The sequence below is a fragment of the Xiphophorus maculatus genome, chromosome 6 (assembly GCF_002775205.1).
Source record: "Xiphophorus maculatus strain JP 163 A chromosome 6, X_maculatus-5.0-male, whole genome shotgun sequence".
In the NCBI taxonomy this organism is placed as follows: domain Eukaryota; kingdom Metazoa; phylum Chordata; class Actinopteri; order Cyprinodontiformes; family Poeciliidae; genus Xiphophorus; species Xiphophorus maculatus.
The window spans coordinates 24,278,686-24,297,352 of NC_036448.1; the positions used below are offsets into that span (position 1 = coordinate 24,278,686).

The 18,667-nt window shown below is 34.9% G+C and overlaps 1 protein-coding gene across 1 annotated transcript in view; it reads left to right on the forward strand.

The window, feature by feature from the left end:
• The window catches only part of nfatc4 (nuclear factor of activated T cells 4), a 28,379-nt gene extending 11,991 nt beyond the window's left edge, over positions 1 to 16,388 (forward strand). Inside the window, exons 5-13 of the mRNA XM_023335541.1 lie at positions 588 to 750; positions 2,325 to 2,425; positions 4,564 to 4,665; positions 7,599 to 7,786; positions 7,874 to 8,014; positions 9,310 to 9,365; positions 11,297 to 11,423; positions 13,899 to 14,588; positions 16,123 to 16,388. Coding sequence (XP_023191309.1) covers positions 588 to 750; positions 2,325 to 2,425; positions 4,564 to 4,665; positions 7,599 to 7,786; positions 7,874 to 8,014; positions 9,310 to 9,365; positions 11,297 to 11,423; positions 13,899 to 14,588; positions 16,123 to 16,184 — 1,630 coding nt within the window. The 3' untranslated portion in view covers positions 16,185 to 16,388. The remainder of the gene's footprint in view (positions 1 to 587; positions 751 to 2,324; positions 2,426 to 4,563; positions 4,666 to 7,598; positions 7,787 to 7,873; positions 8,015 to 9,309; positions 9,366 to 11,296; positions 11,424 to 13,898; positions 14,589 to 16,122) is intronic.
• Positions 16,389 to 18,667: the final 2,279 nt, after the last annotated feature.

The following is an 18,667-nucleotide window of genomic DNA, read 5'->3' on the forward strand; positions in this document are numbered from 1 at the left end:
TCTCACCTTTTACTTAGTAACTAGTTACATTTACTCACTTGCATTTACTTGAGTAACCTTTTGGTAAAAAAATATTTCTACTCTTGCTTGAGTAAAATTTCTGGATGTTTTACCCACTGAATGAAAAACAAACATGTTTTAACCAAAATATTCACCAGACACAGATAAACACCTGCAGTTTCTGTTAAAGTTTCTTAAGTTTTTTATTGAAAGAAACTGATTTGGAAAACTTTTGTGTTGCCTAATTTTGTTATTTTTCTGTTACTGATATGAATTACTGTCATTTTTGTCCTTAAAATACCAAAATTTCCACTTAACTTTCCATTTTGGTCCATCTGATTATGTCATAATTTGATAAGTTACTCACTACTTGAGTAGACTTTTTCTTTTTTTTTACCAAAACAAAAAATTCCTTGGACGTCTACTTTTTACATTTACTTGAGTAAAAATATGTTGAAGTATATAATAATCCGTCAGAAACAACCAGTGCTAATTTAATTTTTTTTATGTGCTATATATCTCACACTGGGTCAGTGCTATGCCGTTATCTACGTTTTTCTGTAAAACAATAATCTTCTGTCCTTTAGGTCTAATGCTTTGCCTCCACTTGACTGGCCGCTCCCGTCCCAGTTTGACCAGTATGAGCTGCGCATCGAGGTGCAGCCCCGGCCACACCATCGAGCCCACTACGAGACGGAGGGCAGCAGAGGCGCCGTCAAAGCCGCACCAACAGGACATCCTGTTGTCAAGGTGTGACCGACTTTTCTCACTCTGCAGAAAATACATCTAACTGGGATTTTACTACGGTTTCTTTTATTTAAACCAGAAAGGTCCAAACTGTCTGAGGGATGAAATAGTCCAGTTCAAAACACTCAAATCATTTTCTTTTAATTAAATGCAGAAATTCATGTGTCTTTTATTGTTTTATCTGCTCAAATTATGAAGTAATTATTTACTTTACTAAAGTAAATAATTAAATTCACTATACATTTCATATATAATTTATAAAATTAAATTTACATTATTAAATCTTATAAAGTACATTTTATAAATTTACTTTATTAAATGTGATAAAGTATATTTATCTTATTATGTAAATGTATATACTTTAAATAAAAGACACTTGAATATTAAAAAAAGATCTTTGGATGCAAAAAAGCTACTTTTTTAGCATCTAACATTTTGTTTATAATTTTTAGAGTAAAAAAATATATACTTTTATATATTCATATTTCTTGAAATTGCAAAAAATAGGGGTGTGTTTTTGCATTTTTTTAGATACAAAAATCTATTTTTCATCTAAAAAGCGTACTTTTTATTTTTTAGAATCTTTATATATATATATATATATATATATATATATATATATATATATATATATATATATATATATATATATATATATATATATATATATATATATATATATATAAATAAATTCCCTTCTCACCCACCGCGGGTGGTTCTTATCCTCTGAGCTCGGGTCCTCTACCAGAGGCCTGGGAGCTTGAGGGTTCTGCGCAGTATCTTGGCTGTGCCAAGGATTGCACATTTCTGGACTGAGATGTCTGATGTTGTTCCTGGGATCTGTTGTAGCCATTGGTCCAGTTTGGGGGTGACTGCCCCGAGGGCCCCGATGACCACAGGCACCACTGTGGTCTTCACCTTCCAGGCCCTCTCCAGTTCCTCCCTGAGGCCCTGGTATTTCTCTAGTTTCTCGTGCTCCTTTTTCCTGATGTTGCAGTCGCTTGGTATTGCTACATCTATCACAACGGCTTTCCTCTGTTGTTTATCCACTACGACAATGTCTGGTTGGTTCGCCATTATCTATTTGAATTAGAAGGTGTGTCCAAACTTTTGGTCTGTACTGTATATATTTAGATTTTTTCCCCCAAAATACCAACAAAACTAATTTTTGCATCTAAATAAAAATTGGTTTTTAAGATGCAAATCATAAAAATTGTCTGAGTTTGTAATCTTATAATTATACAAAATAACAAAAAAATTCAAACCGTAGACTTAGGATGAATAAGAAACATATGTATTACCTAATATTTTCTTCCTCTTGTAAATTTAGGATTTTATTTGCCACAAAAATTTGTCAAACTAAAAGAAATGAAAATTTGTTATATTTCCTTTAAACTGTGGCAGGGGGCCACACAGAATTACCAAGCGGACCGTAAAAGGCCCCCAGGCTGCACTTTGGCCACCCCTGATTTAAGCAGAAGTCATATTTTTTTCAGTGTTTTTGTGATAATGAAGGAAAGTCCCACTGTTGTCTCCTGCTGCTCTCGTCACAGTGTGGTTTGTTTCTCTGTGTCCAGCTGTGCGGTTATGCAGAGAGGAAGCCGCTGTCGCTGCAGGTTTTCGTCGGAACGGCTGACGACCGCTCAATCAGGCCTCATCCTTTCTACCAGATACACAGGTACAGACCACCGTCAATATAGTTAACTAAAACCAAACAAACAACTAAAACTGAAGCTGGGGAAACATTTTTTATTAGCTGAAATAAACAAAAACAGTGTTTGATGGAGAAAAACTAGAACTATATCATGTACTTATAAAACTAAAACATACTAAAGTTATAGTATGTTTTGTAAATCCATTTATTAAATGTGAAATTGATTTTTTCCCCCACACAAGCAGTTTATAACGCCACTCCATTCTCCTCCTTGCGGCACTTCTGCTGTTGCAAAATGGCGACAGCAGAAGTTGGGAGAAAACGGCAAAACAATTTGTTGTTCAACAATAGTTAAATCTATTTTTTGAAAATGGTATTCATTAACATAATCACAATAACTAATAAAAATTAACCAAGGTACAAAAAACTATAACTAATAAAAACTAAGCTAAACCTAAACAATATTCAACTACTAAAAACTAGCAAACACACTAATTAAAACTGAGTTTGACAAGCAAAAGGTCGCAATGAAATGAAACTAAACTATGATGAAAAACCCAAAACTATTTTAACCCTGATGTAGGCAGAACAAATTTATCTCCATGCTTCTTTTCAATTAATTAAATCTAAAAACTCCTCACAAGATGCATCATCTGACCGCAGCTTTAAATGCAGTGTAACGAATCGTTTTCTGCCTCCAGGAAATATCTCCTCCCATTTCTTCTCAGCTCTAAATACAAAAATCAGACTCAGATAAATAATATCAGGATGAATTCAGGACATCACAGCTACAACTTAAGCTCATTTGAGATTTTTTGAAACATCTAATTAGGACAAGTACTGTTTGTTTTCAATAAATAAACTTATACTTACTTTTTAGCTGGATTACAAATATTTAGAAAGCCATAATAAACATGTGAACAGTAATGAAGTACCTGAGGCTTTGCTGCAGAAATAATTAAAATTATGATCATTTATGGATCACTAATACAGGCATCTGAGTAATGAAGAAGAAATGTACTTTTTAAAGAATATGTCATACTACACGTTTATGTGTCCGATTGTTTTCAAACTTATGTCACATTTTATCTGACTTTTATGTCATAGACGTCAGACATCCGTCATAATTCTGGTGCATATTAGTCTAGAAATGTTAAAGTAAAATATGCATTCAACTGCAATAAAAGATTAACTTACTTTATACATCTTTAAAAAGTATTTTGGTCTAGTTTCTAGTAAAAATAAATTAGTAGATTTGAAAAAAGACAAAACTAACTTACAAGTAACTTTTCAGCAAGATAAAGGAGCTTGTTTTAAGTCAATTAATCCTTAATATTGATAAAAAAAAGTTTTAGTTCTGATAGCAAATAATTTCACTTTTATCAAGATATTTTTACCATGTTATAAGTTAAATAGTCTGCCAGTGGTACTAGCACTAATTGACTTAAAACAAGCTCCTTTATCGTGCTGAAAAGTTACTTGCAAGTTAGTTTTGTCTTATTTCAAATGTACTAACATATTTGCACTAGAAACTAGATCAAAAATTCTTGGTAAAATATGTATTTTAGCAGTGATGTAATTTAGTTTGAAGGCAATTCTAGCAAAGACTAAAGAAAATGTATGAAATTCTGAGTTTACGCCTTTTGATTCCTCATGTTTTGTACTTTGCGAGATGTTTAAGACAAATCTTTGGCGAATTCACTGGCAGATTATATATAACATAAGAAAACTGTCTTGTTATGAGTGAAATAATCTGTCTATGGAAGTAGTACTTTTTAAAATAATCAATATTAAGGAATTATTGACTTCAAACAAGCTCCTTTATTTTGCTGAAAAGTTATTTGTAAGTTAGTTTTGTTTTACTTCAAGAGTAATAACATATTTGTGCTAAAAGAAAGACCAAAAATATTTGTCTTATCTCGTAAGATTTTGTGTTTTTGCAGTGATCACCAATACGTGTCACTGAATCTTGACTGTTTTATGTGGCGATTAGTTTTTTTCCTCCTCTAACATGTAGAAAAAAAGAGAGTATTTTCATTTGTTTTGATGATATTTGTCAAGTGAATGTTCAAAGGGAAACAGAAATATCTCGGGTAAGGTGATGTACCCAACATTTTTCTGACTTTTTGGACTTTTAATTTGAAATGTTTCTCATTGTGTAGGGTGACCGGGAAGATGGTCGGCACCGCCAGCCATGAAAGCGTCCAGGCAGGGACCAAACTGTTGGACATCCCCCTCAACCCCGAGAACAACATGACCGCCCTGTGAGTAGGAATTGAAGCCTTTAAATCTGTTTTGTGTTGCTTTTTCAAATCTTTTAGCCTACTTCATGTTGTCAGGCAGGATATGTTTAAAAGATTTCTTTATTCTTCATGTCTGTCAGCAGTTGTGCACATGATAATTGCGCTAGTTAGTTGCGCTAACCCAAGAGCACTAATCATTAGCATTAGTTATGCTAAAGCTAAGGTGTTATTCCAATATGGTATTTAGCAAAAGCTAATGCTAATACCCAACTCACCATCTGTTACAACAGTATATTGCCCTAAACATGATAAAACTTGTAATTGCATGTCTACCTGCACAGAAAGTGATTCTATGGAACAGATTTTTCACTCTTGGTTTCAGTTTTATAGTTGTTGAGTTTTGCTAACAGTTTCTGATTTTGCCTAACTGAACACAGTTTTATTTACCGAAGGGTCAGAGAGCATGTAGGTAGATCTTAAAGTGTTTACTACATCTTTAATACAGAATAAATGTCTGCACTGCACCACAGGTGGACAACGTGAGGAGAAGGAACTACTGCGCAAACCCACTTCAAAATAGCAGCATGAATATAAACATCTAACTACTTAACCAAAACTTCAACACAGATGTCAAACTTTATTCAAATAAAACCTTACAAAACAGCCAAGTACAGTATCACTTTAGAGTTTATTTATGAAAAAAACAGTTACATAGGAGGAGCTAAGTGTGCTAAGTGTTTTCACAGTTAGCTAAAGCGCTAAATGAACAATTTGGCATTAGCTGAAGCGTGCCCACCACTATCTGTCAGAAATCAAGCCCAGATGAAAAGCTGAAATTAAGCTAAGCTTTTCAAATGAAATCTGGTTAATCAAAGCTAATTTATTATTTAATAAGGGTGCAATTACTTTTCCATGTAGGGCTAAGTTGTTTTGGATAGCCTTTTCTTCTCACTTCACATTTAAAATTGCATTTCACATCTCAGACTTAAAAAAAAATGTATATCTGCCTTGATTTGCTCAAATTTAGCTAAATTTTAGCTATTTTTTTTTAGCTAAAATTGTTTGTGTTGCTGCCCAACATTTAAACTTCTGCTGCTTCTGTGAGTTTAAAAAAAAAACCCTTATAAATATTTTTCTCTAAAGGCTATTACAATCAAAGAATATTTTCTACATTTCTGTTAAGATATTCCAAAACATCAATTGTCCACATTTGAAGAAAGATGATTGTAAAAGTTTAAATCCTATTTTTTCCCTTCTGTCTGAATTTAAAAAGAAGAAGTTAAAATAGACCCTTTTCACATGACGTCACACAGCTTCCGTTTTGGCTCGAAGCTGTGTATCCTTAGTTCCGGTGTACATAGTAAGTAATGATAAAGTTGTCTATTTCATATATATATATATATATCTATATATATATATATATATATATATATATATATATATATATATATATATATATATATATATATATATATATATATATATATATATATATATATATATATATATATATATATATAGAGAGAGAGAGAGAGAGAGAGAGAGAGAGAGAGAGAGAGAGATGTATAAATCTGACAGCATATGTTGATCAGACAGATCACCGGAGCATGGAGTTTACACAGTCTCTAAAACATTTGCCTAAAATAAGATTTGAAGATATATCACGATTTGCAAACCAGTTCTCTCTGACAAAAAAATCTAAATTAGACAAAGGCTACAAATTCTTCACCGAACAATACCTGTTTGACTATGAAGGTAGGTATTTTTGTTTTGCGTAACCGTTAGCTTAGCATTAGTGAATTTTGTTAGCTAGCTAACTACGTGACATAACTGTTCCTTAACCAGAACTTTTTACTGTTTTTGAACTATAACGTTTTAGGCTCTAATCTTGATCAGAGTATTAAATTATAGACTGGAGTTGCCACTCATCCCATAAAATAGGGATTTGTTTGTTATAAGCAGAGATGTCCGGTGCCGCCGCTGCTTTGTAATGCCTTTAATCGGACCACTTTTTCGGTAACGAATAATCTAACGAGTTCGTATTTCAAATCCAGTAATCAGATTAAAGTTATTTATCCAAATCATTGCACATTAATATTTTCTTGTGTATTTATTTTTATTCCTTCTTTGCGTCTTTGGGAGAGACTCTGTGACAGTTAGCAGTGACAGAAACATGAACAGTGCATGGAGATGCGCATTTTGTTGCTGGAAAAACAGAAATATCGTCAAGCCCAACTGTTATTTGTGGCTTTTGTCTTGTTTTTATTTTCCATTAATACAGAAAATGAACCTCTAAACGTTACATCACTGACAGGCGGCGGTGTATATGTTTCCTAACTGTGGCTAAAGCTGCTGCTAGCTGGTTTACTCATGATCGGAAGCTGGTTCCTTTGAATACAGTTGGAGAATGGTAAATTGACAATGACTGATAACGGTTATCTAGCACGTAAACACTGTTTTATAAAACACAGAAAGTGAACCTCTAAACGTTACAGCGCTGACAGAGAGTATATTTTTCCTAAATGTGGCTAAAGCTGCTGCTAGGTGGTTTACTCTCCGATCGGAGGCTGTTTATTTTATACACAGATAGAGAATGGTGAATTTACAATGATTAGTAACAGCTATCTAACACTTAAATGCTGTTATTATTAAACTTACCTTTTATTATATCCTTAAGATTATGAGAATGCGGGAAGTTTTCAGCTTGGTTCCCAAGGCAAAATCACACCGGAAGTAAAGATACCCAGTTTTGAGTTATGGCGGCCATTGTCTGACGTCACTGTGAAAAGGGTCTATTGTGTCTTTTTTAAATTTCTTTGTATTTTCAATATTTATGTTAAGATGCTGTCAAGATATTTTTATCACGGTGAAAATAAACATAAGATCGTTTATGAAGGATCGAAGTTTCTTCTACTTCAGAAAACATAATTTCATTTAATAATTTTGTTTCTCAGCATCGACTGCGCTGGGATTCTGAAACTGAGAAACTCCGACATCGAGCTGCGAAAAGGCGAAACGGACGTCGGGAGGAAAAACACCCGCGTGCGTCTGGTGTTTCGTACTCACCTCCCTGTAGCGCCCCCTGTGGGCCCTCCCGGGCGCGTCCTGGCTCTGCAGGTCGCCTCTTTACCCATTGAATGCTGTAAGACGCTGCATTTTAAGTTCAACTGAATTTAAAACTTTGTTGTAATCCCACGAGAGGCCAACGTTTGTCCGTTTACCGCTTCAGCTCAGCGGTCGGCCCAGGAGCTTCCTGTCATCGAGTCCGTCAGCGTCACGTCCTGCTCGGTGGAGGGAGGCGAGGAGCTGCTGCTGAGCGGCACCAACTTCCTGCCGATCTCCAGAGTCCTCTTCATGGAGAGAGGCACCGGTATGAGTTTGACACCGACCCAAAATGACGTAGAGTTAAAAAAAAAAACAATGAAATACAATTAAATAAATAAGCAAATTCACCCTGGTCTACTTTGTACACAGTCAAATGCTAAGCTAGCCTTAAATAAATTAATCACATATTTTAATTTTTTGTCGTGGCTGGACTATTTAATCTCAAATATTTGATGTAGATTTTTTTTTCTTGCCGGACTGTCAGGCAAAAGTTTCAGTCGCCCCCAGACATCTTCATTACGTTCTGGGACTCAAGCTTATTGAGGCTACCGCTAATTAGCAGCTAATCCTTAGCTAATTAGGATTAGCAGCTAATTAGCTACTAGCTTTTCTATCACTGGTAGGTGTAAATTATCATCAGTTGACTGGACATTTGACTTCTCTCACTTCTGTCGCTAGCTTGTACGAGGCTGCGTGCGATCTGGGCTAAAAAGCTTGGCACTTCAACTATGTAAAATATGCAATTTTTCTTTCTGTTAAAAAATTTTTTTAATTTATTTTTTGTTATGTTTTTGGTAAAACAGGTGGTAAATTCAATTTATAGTGGTCTTAGAAATATCTTTAAAAGTATTCGTGAAACCTGCAGAAACCCTGAGATCATTTATTTAAAGTTTTCAATTATAATTTCTGCAATTATTGCTGAATGTGACACTTGGTGTTTGATCTCATTGGTAGATGTAGCTGGACATCAATATAATGTAGCAATGATGCAATGCTACTTTATGTTTCTGAAAAATCAGTCTTAACCTTGGTCTTTTCAATTTAAATTATAACTAGAGAAAATGTAACTTTAGACAAACAATTAAAAAATACTATTACTTCAGCTATTAAGTTATTTTTTAAATGTATTTTATTATATTTTGGATTTAGGTACTACAGTTGTATTATTGTTTTTTATATTTATATTTGTAAGAACCCCTCAAAAATGAGATGCTACATTTCAAGGGGTTATCCTGGAAACTAATTTTTAAAAAATTCAATAAATAAAAGCAACAACAATAATATTTTACTTTGGCATTAAAGCATCTTTTTTGTAAATTTATGATCCCAAAAATGTAGATTTAATATTTATTTTATTCTAAAGATATACTAAAAATATTACTTGCTATATACTGTATGTTTGTTGATGTTAAGATATACTCAGTGAGATGTTTGTCAGATTAAACATTTTTATATTTCAGGCCTCTAAGTTATTTTTGTTGTTTTTTTCATCAATGTCAAGCTTTTTTAATTAAATGTATTTTGCCAAATATAAAGTTTCTCTTTGCTCTGGCACATCAGATGGGAAACTACAGTGGGAGGAGGAGGCGCATGTGGACCGGGACAACAGCAACGAGGTAATTTTACGACATTCAATGTCTGTTGGTGATCCGCCCAGGGAATACCTTTATATTTATGTCATTATAGACTTAAATATAAGTACCAGAAATGTGGATATATTAAATAAAAGACAATCTGATACCCATAGGTTTGTCATCTTGATTTCTAGCTTGCAACATTTTGCAGAAAAATCGCAGACTGGGTGGTGAACTTTCTTGCTCCATGGCAGCAGAGCTACCACTTTGCACCACTCTGCAGTGCATAAACAGTGATAAATTGACCCAGTAATTATTGCAATAAATGATAACATTGCATCATTTTCAAGTAATATATTGATAATGGCATTATAATGCAAGTCCCAGACCAATAATGTTTAGTTTTGTGACAAAAACACTGGAACTGGAAGACATTTTATATATCCAAACTAAAAGATCGACAACCAAAACAATAAATAAAATTTAAATAAAAACCAAATACACCAAAACCAAATTGAGTATAATGTCTCTATAAACAAAATTAAAAAATAATAATCATTGGTATGAAAATTGTTATGCTATTATTTGTGGTCTGTATGGTATATTATCAGACTTCTGACTTTTGGGTGTTTTGGTGGTTTTTAATTTGAATTACCTTGAGAGAATTTGGACAAAGTTTAAAAGTGCCTCCAAAATATTTTAGTAAAACACCAGCACAATTTGTGTGCATTTTTCCTAGTAAAGTGCAAGAAACTATAATTTGAGAACTAATAAATAAAATATATATTTTTTGGTCGAGTTGAGAAACTAAAATACAAAAATAAATAAAAATTTCAAGAGGGAATGTGACACTAAAGCATTGATCTGATACTGATACTAATCTGGTATCAATATTATTGATAATCTGTAACGATTCGCCCACATTTTGCAGAAAATCCACGCCACATGTTACTTTTAACAGTGAATGTACATGCATGTAAATGCATTCTTTACTGGTTCAGTTCTTCATGTGCCCTTTTAGCAGCAAATTTGTGTCTGACACAATGGTTTAACTATTAAGCAGTAGGCAGAAAAGCATGAAATCAGATCCATAAAACTAAATCACAGCCTCAGTGGTTGAGACTCTGCCAAGATGGAGTCTAATGTGCCCAGATTAGCCTGTTAAAATCGTTCTTTTGTTTGCTAAAAGCGCCACATCTGTAGGAACTAAATGGATAAAAAAGGCAAAACTATTAACAAAATGTTGTTTAAAAATTAGTCACTCGCATTTCAGTCCATTCTTTTCCCTCTGATGGAAACGTACCAAGCAGACAGAAAGGATGTATATGTCCAAAAATGTTTATACTTTTATTATATTTAGTTAGTTTTTAATTATAGACATTCAAGATTGATATATATATATATATATATATATATATATATATATATATATATATATATATATATATATATATATATATATATATATATATATATATACTTAAAAGTTGTCCTACATTTGTATACATACATTTAACTCCAGTTTGTTCAGTGTATGTAAATATCTGATTTCAATTATATACATGCATACCCAGTTGAAACCAGATATTTACATACACCGAATAAACTGAAGTTAAATGTATGTATGCAAATGTAGGTCAACTTTTGAATTTGTGGAAACCTACAAGAAAATATCTCTGAAAAAAATTCTCACTAAATTTTAAAATTAGCAAATAGAAATAATTTTGGTATTTCTGAATAAGATAAAACAAAAAAACGTTTGGTTTAATTTAACTTCAGACGGCAAGAAAAAAATGTGTTTGTGTCTTTTTATCTAGTGAAAGTAAATATCTTCAGGCTTTAATCATACACTTTAAAACTTTGATTCAATATATTTAAGGTTTATTTTCTGTATTAGTTATATATTTGAACAGCGAATGTAAATGCATTCTATCATAATACGTACCTATATATGCGTGTATTTCTTGCTGCAGTGTTTGCTGTGTGTGAGGGTTCCTGCCTACAGCGACCTCTCCGTCAGTCGGCCTGTGTCCGTCAGTCTGTACGTCTCCAACGGGAAGAGGAAGCGGAGCAGCACGCACTGCTTCAAGTACCTTCCTGGTGAGCAACTCGCAGCTTTATTACCTCATCGCAACTTCATTAATGCTCCTGATGTTTGCGGTAGCATGTAGAGATGCACTGATCCAATATTCATATCGGTGACAATGTGTCTGATCCATAAGGGCCAATCTATTCAGTCTAATTCTATGCTTTGTCCTTTGAGCGATGTCATGCGTGAATATTTATTTTTTGTTACATTTAGAACTCCTAATTGCACTTTCTAAACCATTTGAAAGAAGGTTTATTGCAGTTTGTTTTTGTCATTTTCGGTTTCCTAATTACACTGACTGAACAAATCAAAGTTGTCAGCTGGTTTTACCGCTGTACAATGGCTGCTGGAAAAGATAAATGGTTATTTTTGACTTAATATGCAGAAACCACTTATTGCATTCTTTTTGGTTGTGCAGAAGGCCCCACTTCTGCTTTTCAAAGATGTATAGTTCTGTAATTGCGTATCTGTTTACATCCATTTTCACATGCGAGTGTAAATTTTGAGTTGATGAGCATGGCCAGCATCTCATTTGAATTTAAAGTGACAGGAAGCCCTAAACAGCTCAAAATTGGCAGATATGACCAAACTAAAATCTCGTTACCTAAGAATTATTTTGTGGAAAAAATTTTATGAACATGTACAGAGACCTATTTTCAAGTCAGGATAAGTGAGGAAAACTGAAAATTTAGTATGGAAAAAAGTCTGAATGTTCATAATTAGTTTCCTAAGATGAAAAAAATCAAATTTTCGGCTTTTTATATGATGATCTTTATTTTAAGTCACATCAGAACTTTTGTTTTTTTTCTCCATCTGATTGATCTTGTTTGTTCTTGAGTTTCACTCACTCAAACATCACGCCACTTCCTTTCTGTCCTCCAGATTCTGTTACATCAGCTGCACTCAAAGTTCTTGAACTGGGTTCAAGTAGATGTCAAAGCATCAACTGATTAGAAGAATCTGTTTTAAATTTAGGATGAACCGGCCCAGATTTCTCCAATTGTTTAAGATGTTTCCTGATTTAAATTTGTCCAGATGCTAGCAGGAAAAGTCTGGAGTTTTAAAATGGGATATTTGTAGGAACGCTGCCTTCTGCTTAATGTGTGCTGGCAAGATAAAATTAGGTCTTTTTCTATGGTTGATTTACTTTGTTAAAAGTTCCTGGAATAGTAAAATGTATAAAAAAGTTGCTGCAGGAATGGTTAGGAGTGCAAAGCACTGGTAATTTAATAAAAAAATATAATATTTTTTAACAAAAGATGAACTTACATCGACTTTTTATGCACTTTAACTTGAAAATAATTTAATTTGTTGGTTCAGCTTGTCGGTGACATAATCGAACATCTATGTTTGTGTGGTTTTTGTAGAAAATAGTTAAATCAGTAACTTTTATATTCCTGTTTTCTCTCAATTTGTTTTTAACAACATACAAGGTAATTTTCATGCTTTGCTTCTCCTGTTTCTATGCAGTAGAAATTTGAGTTTTACAAGTTTAATGGTTACAATCTTTACCTCATTCTGCATATTTGAGATTTATTTGCAGCCATGTAGATAAATAAACTGATAGTGTGTGTTAAAGTTATGTCTTATATTTTACATTTGCTATAAAACCAGGTTAATAGCAACATATAATTTGACTAAACTTTAAAGGGAAGTTATTATGTAAAATTCACTTTTTGCATGTTTTTCTACGCAACTGCTTCTAAAAATGCTTTAAAAAAGACCTAGCCGTTTGTTGGCAATAAGTTAATGATTTTTGGTGTCTGGAAAATGTGTCTTTTCAGATACCTTTCTAATGTTGAGTCACATTTGACAGGGACTGTGCCGTTACCTAGCAACCCCAGCTAAGCCCAGCTCCGTTACCTAGCAACCAGAGCGTTTGCTCAGATGGCTTTACCGCTTTATGTGCCGTCCAATGGCTGCTGGAAAAGACAAGTGTTTTGTTGTTGACTTACCATCCAGAAACCACTTTCTGCATTCCTGTTGGCTGTGCAGGAGGCTCCACTTCTGCTTCTCAAAGATGCAAGGTTGTATAACTGTGCATCTGTTTGCAGCCATTTACAACTGTAATTTCATCAGCTAGTGCAATTAGGAGTTTAACAGCCAATGTAAAATAATTAATAAAGAAACTGAAATTGACAAAAACAATAGATTGACTACCTTGGTTAAACCTGTAAAAGATAAAATACAACAAACCTTCTTTCAGATGGTTCAGAAAGTGCAGTTAGGACTTCTAAATAAAGTTTTTAAAAAAGTAAAATAAATAATAAAGCTTTAATTCGATCAGAGCAGAAAGTATAGACTTAGACAGAATAAATCTAAATAGATCAGGCGTATTGTCACCGACACCCGATCTATTTTTATCAATATTGGGACCGATACAGATAGGTCTAGCTTAAACCTGCTAATCATTGCTAACCATGAAAAACCCAGGATAAATAGAAATATTATGTAAACTAGATAATTTTAATCTGTTTTCCTCTCAGTTATGTTTAAAGAAGAGGATCCTTTGCTGTCCCGTCCCTCTGTTCCCCCTCTGGACGGGGGAACTGTGGGTCCGCCCAGAATGGACAGAGGCTTCCACGTGTCCGACGACCGCGGCCTCGGCTTCCACCTTCCCCCCTACCCCTCCACCTACTCCCCTCCCTGCCCGGCCATGAGCTACCAAGAGGAGTACTGCCCCAAACCCGACAGCGCCGTGGAGGAGCCAGTCGGGTCCAGGGCGCCACTGTCCGAGCGTAACCCCAGCTTTGAGAACCTGGAGCTGGGCTTCACCGAACTGCTCCCCCCTCTGTATCCCCGCGGTCCTCAGCCTCCGTCCCCGTCTCCTTCCCCATGGCTGGACTCCCCCTACCTGTCCTCTTCACCCTCTCCGTCCCACTCCTCCTCTCTCAGCCCATTCCCCACTGAAAGCCCCCTCGCCAACTCCCCGCTGCCCCCAATCCCCACATCGCCTTTCCCGCAGTACTCCACTTATCCTCAGGAGCTGTGTCCCTCGCCTCCGTCCAACCCTTACCAGGACGCCTGTCCGGCGCCGTACTCCCACTACGAGGGCTGGGAACCTCAGGGAAGGATGCTGGGTACGAGTCACGGGGGAGAGGGGGACGCCAAGAACCAGGAGTGTCCACTGGAGTTTACCAGCTCGGCCTCTATGCACCACATTACCTTCGAAGAAGGTGAGGCAATTATAAGAGACAAGAAGAACATTTATGAAGATCTGACCAGAATCAGGGGTATTGCTGCTGAAAATTAGCAACAATGCTAAATTTAAACCAAATGTAATGACTAGCATCTGTAGCATCACAATTATGTTGACTAACGTGAATGTAGTCCATTCAGCTAAATGTAGCTATTATGTGAAAATGAGCTAAAATACTTATTTATGTGTTTGGTCACTAGATTAGGGAGCCACCTAGTGGACATGGGAAAAAATTATTTTGTGTTACGTGAGCCAATGAGCCAATACGCCCTAATCTGTTTTGTATACAGTCACAAATGTTGATTTAAAATTGCAAATATATACACCCTCTTTGATGCAAAAAGACTTATTGAAAATGAATTTATGTTTATGTTTGTGTGTGTAAAGTTGAGATGGAACTGCACATCTTTATTAACCATTCAGACTAGCAACACAAAAAGACACAATCAAAACAGTCAGATGACCTTATTACCCCGTGAAAATAACTCACGGGGTAATAAACAGAAACTTTCTTACGGAAAGTTTCTGTTTATATTGTAGAAGGGGTGGAAGAGATGGAAAGCCCATGTTTGACCTGCTTTGCTTTTGCATTTTGCACATAGCTTTGTGGTGCATAAAACTTCATATATTTCACAAACAAGATATTAACATATATGGAATAAACCTACTAAAACCTTATATTATAGCAGAAAATATGGTGGACTCCGTAAGAAAGACTTTCAGTATTCAGTTATGCCACATGAACTGATCAGTACATTATTGCAAGGGAACGCAAAAGAAAAAAAAATCCTCCATGTCCTTTAAGCGGCTCCATATAGATTGTACTGTAGACTCAAGTATACGTAGTTTTTTTGTTGTTGTTGGTTTTTTTTTACCCCTCCAGGGGGTCTTTTGTGGGCTCTAGTGTCCCTTTATGACAGTAGGCTGACAGGAAACGGGGAAGGAGAGGGGGGAAGACATGCGGCAAATGTCGTCGGGTCCGGGAGTCGAACCCGCGACGGCAGCGTCGAGGACTCAAGGCCTCCAAATACGGGTCGCGCTAACCACTACGCCACCACGGCACGCCCATACGTAGTTTTTTTATCATTAATATAAACAATCAACCTCAAAAAGGTACTATTATGTTTTCACAACACACATAGAAAACAAACAAAACTAAAATTACTGAGATTAATCTCAAAATCTCCACCAAATGCGTTGACAAAAATGTACTCCTTTTTTTTCTCTACCATCAATGACCCTAATGCACCGTTGTACTGGTCAGATGCAGACAGCTATTTATTGCTATTTTAAGAAATTTGTAATGGGTTTTACCTGTACATGCCTGCTCAACCCGCCCTTTGGAACATCTTGTTTTTGCCCAAAAGGAAGATTAATTTGACATCGCTGTTTTAGGATGTTTTATCAACTGATAGTCGGGTAGACTCGGTTTAATTAGGAACCAAAATTGCAACATTTGTTACACACAATTCAGATTGTAATTTCCCTCTCTTATTCTGTCTCCTCCGTAGTGTCAGAGTTCATCGGGGAGGACATCCAGGCCTACCAGTCAGGCTCGCACATGAACAACTAGTCCAGCTTGTGATGAACCCGATTTGGCGTTCAGCATCTTTTTAAATTCCCTTTGCACTTGGTATTAAGTTGGGATAACTGCAGTAGCACATAACTGACAGGGGAATCTGGTGGCAAATGTATGCAATTTTATTCCAACCACTGTTTTATAAAAGGGAAACTGATGTTTTAAAATATCTGCCAAAATAAATTATATAAGAAACTACGCTGTGTGAGTCTGGTGTCTCTTTTGGATGTTTCTTTGTAGCCTGAAACAAACAGACTTGAAAGAATGAAAGCGGAAATAATTATTGTTAGAAAAAAAGTTTCATGAATTAATTATATTGGGACCACAAAGTTTATTGCAACTATTAACTGCACAAAAATATTTTAATTAACCAAAGATGACTATTCAGCAGACTTTTTCTAGGTTGCACAATTTAAGATCCAATGTCGCCAAATAGCAATCAGAACAAGGTTTTTGTGCAATTAATAGCTGCTGTAAACTATGTAGCATATACTGTATATATATATATATATACACTAAGGTTTGATAATTAAGTTAACCAGTTAACATGAACTGATTCTCTAAATCAGTCTCCTAATGTGACTCAAGATGTTAAAACTGTAGCTTGTTTCTGTTCAGAAAGTTGAAGTGAAGAAGCTAAAATGGTTTTCAAAAAATTAATTACTTTCCAAATTTTACAATTCTGCAGTCGAACTAAAAGTCCTATAATTTGCTGTCTGCTTTTAAAAATAAAAAAAGCAACTGCTGAAGTAAAGATGGATGCAAATGTTTAAAGCCTGTAAAATCTAATTGGGATTGTAAAAATCAATTAGAAAGAAATTTAGTTTTCACAGTTTTGGTTTCAGTGGGGAGTTCATTTCAATAATTTACCTTCTCATCATAACCGTACTGAAATTTCAACGACCCACTGACTGACTTACTTTTCCTACTTTGGCTCATGTTCCTTTGCATCCAAAATGCTGCTGCTTGGGTCCTGACCAACACTATAAAAATGAATTGTAAAATTATGGATTTTAAACTATAGTTATTGGTCTGCAAGGCACTGGAAGATCTTGGAGCAAAAGAGATGGGTTACCGGTTCGAACCTCGCTCTGTCCAGTATGATGTTTCTCTTTAGCATAAGAAGCTAATTCAAAGTAAAATCTAACCTAAAATGTTGTTAGAAATGTGAAAGCACCCTTATATTTGCACATAAACTATGATGCAGTTTTTTGGGTGGGGGGTTTGTAAAAGAACACATCCTGACTACTTGCATCAATTTCTACATGTTGTTTGTCTTGTTAGGCATACTTTCCCAGTCTAAAAATATCCAAGCAAGGCCAGTCTGACATTAAATTAAAGCAAACCAAATTTCAGTCTCTACTCAGCTGTAAAAAAAAGTGCTTAAAATGTTTTCAATAACCAGATTTAATGGAAAAACAAAAATCTGACTTGTTTTTTCTTTCGATATCCATCATTTTCCTCTTGTGCTGAATCTTGCCTCTTTGTCAAATTTAGTGTTTTTGCAGTGTAATTTTGTAAAACTGTCATTTTAGGAGGATTTAGCAGCAGATTGTGTTGAGAGATGATGCGTTTCTGGGATCCAGCATGACTATATAAGGCCTGACGCCTGCTGGAGGGCTCAAAGGTTACCCACACACCCAGTGAGTGTTTCAGTGCGTCGCCTCGAGTGAGATGGAAAACCCAACCTGTACATTTTCTGCACTTTTTTATGTATCTTATGTAGACGTAAAAATGACCAAAGAAAAACATGTCGAGCTGAAACTTGATAGAAATAGCTAAATTAATTAGATTTTTTTTTTTAAATGATAGAACCTTGCAGAAGTATTCTCACGTCTCTGTTTTATTTTTGATTCTCTTTTAAAGGTCCCGATTTTAATTATATTTTTATATATCTTATACTGCAACTGATTATTTCCTCATTGATTTATTTGTTCTATCATGGTATTTTTTTATGTGAAAGACCCAAACATCTGTATAGTTTTTTAATATTTTGTGTCATAATTAGAGTTAGAAAACACCAAAAATAGAGTCACAGCACCACCTATCATCACTTTTGCCCAGAAGCAACCAGACGTTTGTATAATCTTTGTAAATTGTGTTTAATAAACATACAAAAGAAAATACCAACCCGGATTACAAGAATGTCTATCTGCATGAAAACAAATAAGACGTTTTACATTTTTATTTTGGGAAAATTCCTGGCTTTTTCTCTGATTTTCATGAAATAACTTCAATTTCCACTAGGGGCGGTATAGCTTCAAACATCACGCAAAGCTTCATTTATTTGTACTTTGCAAAATATTGAAGACAAATCTTTGGCTATTTCACTCATAACATGGGGAAAAATGTCTGGTTACAAGTGAAATAATCTGCCTGTGGAACAAGAACTTTTAAAAAATGGATATTAAGGAATTATTTAGTTAAAACAAGCTCCTATATCTTGCTGAAATGTTACTTGTACTAAGCTATTTGCA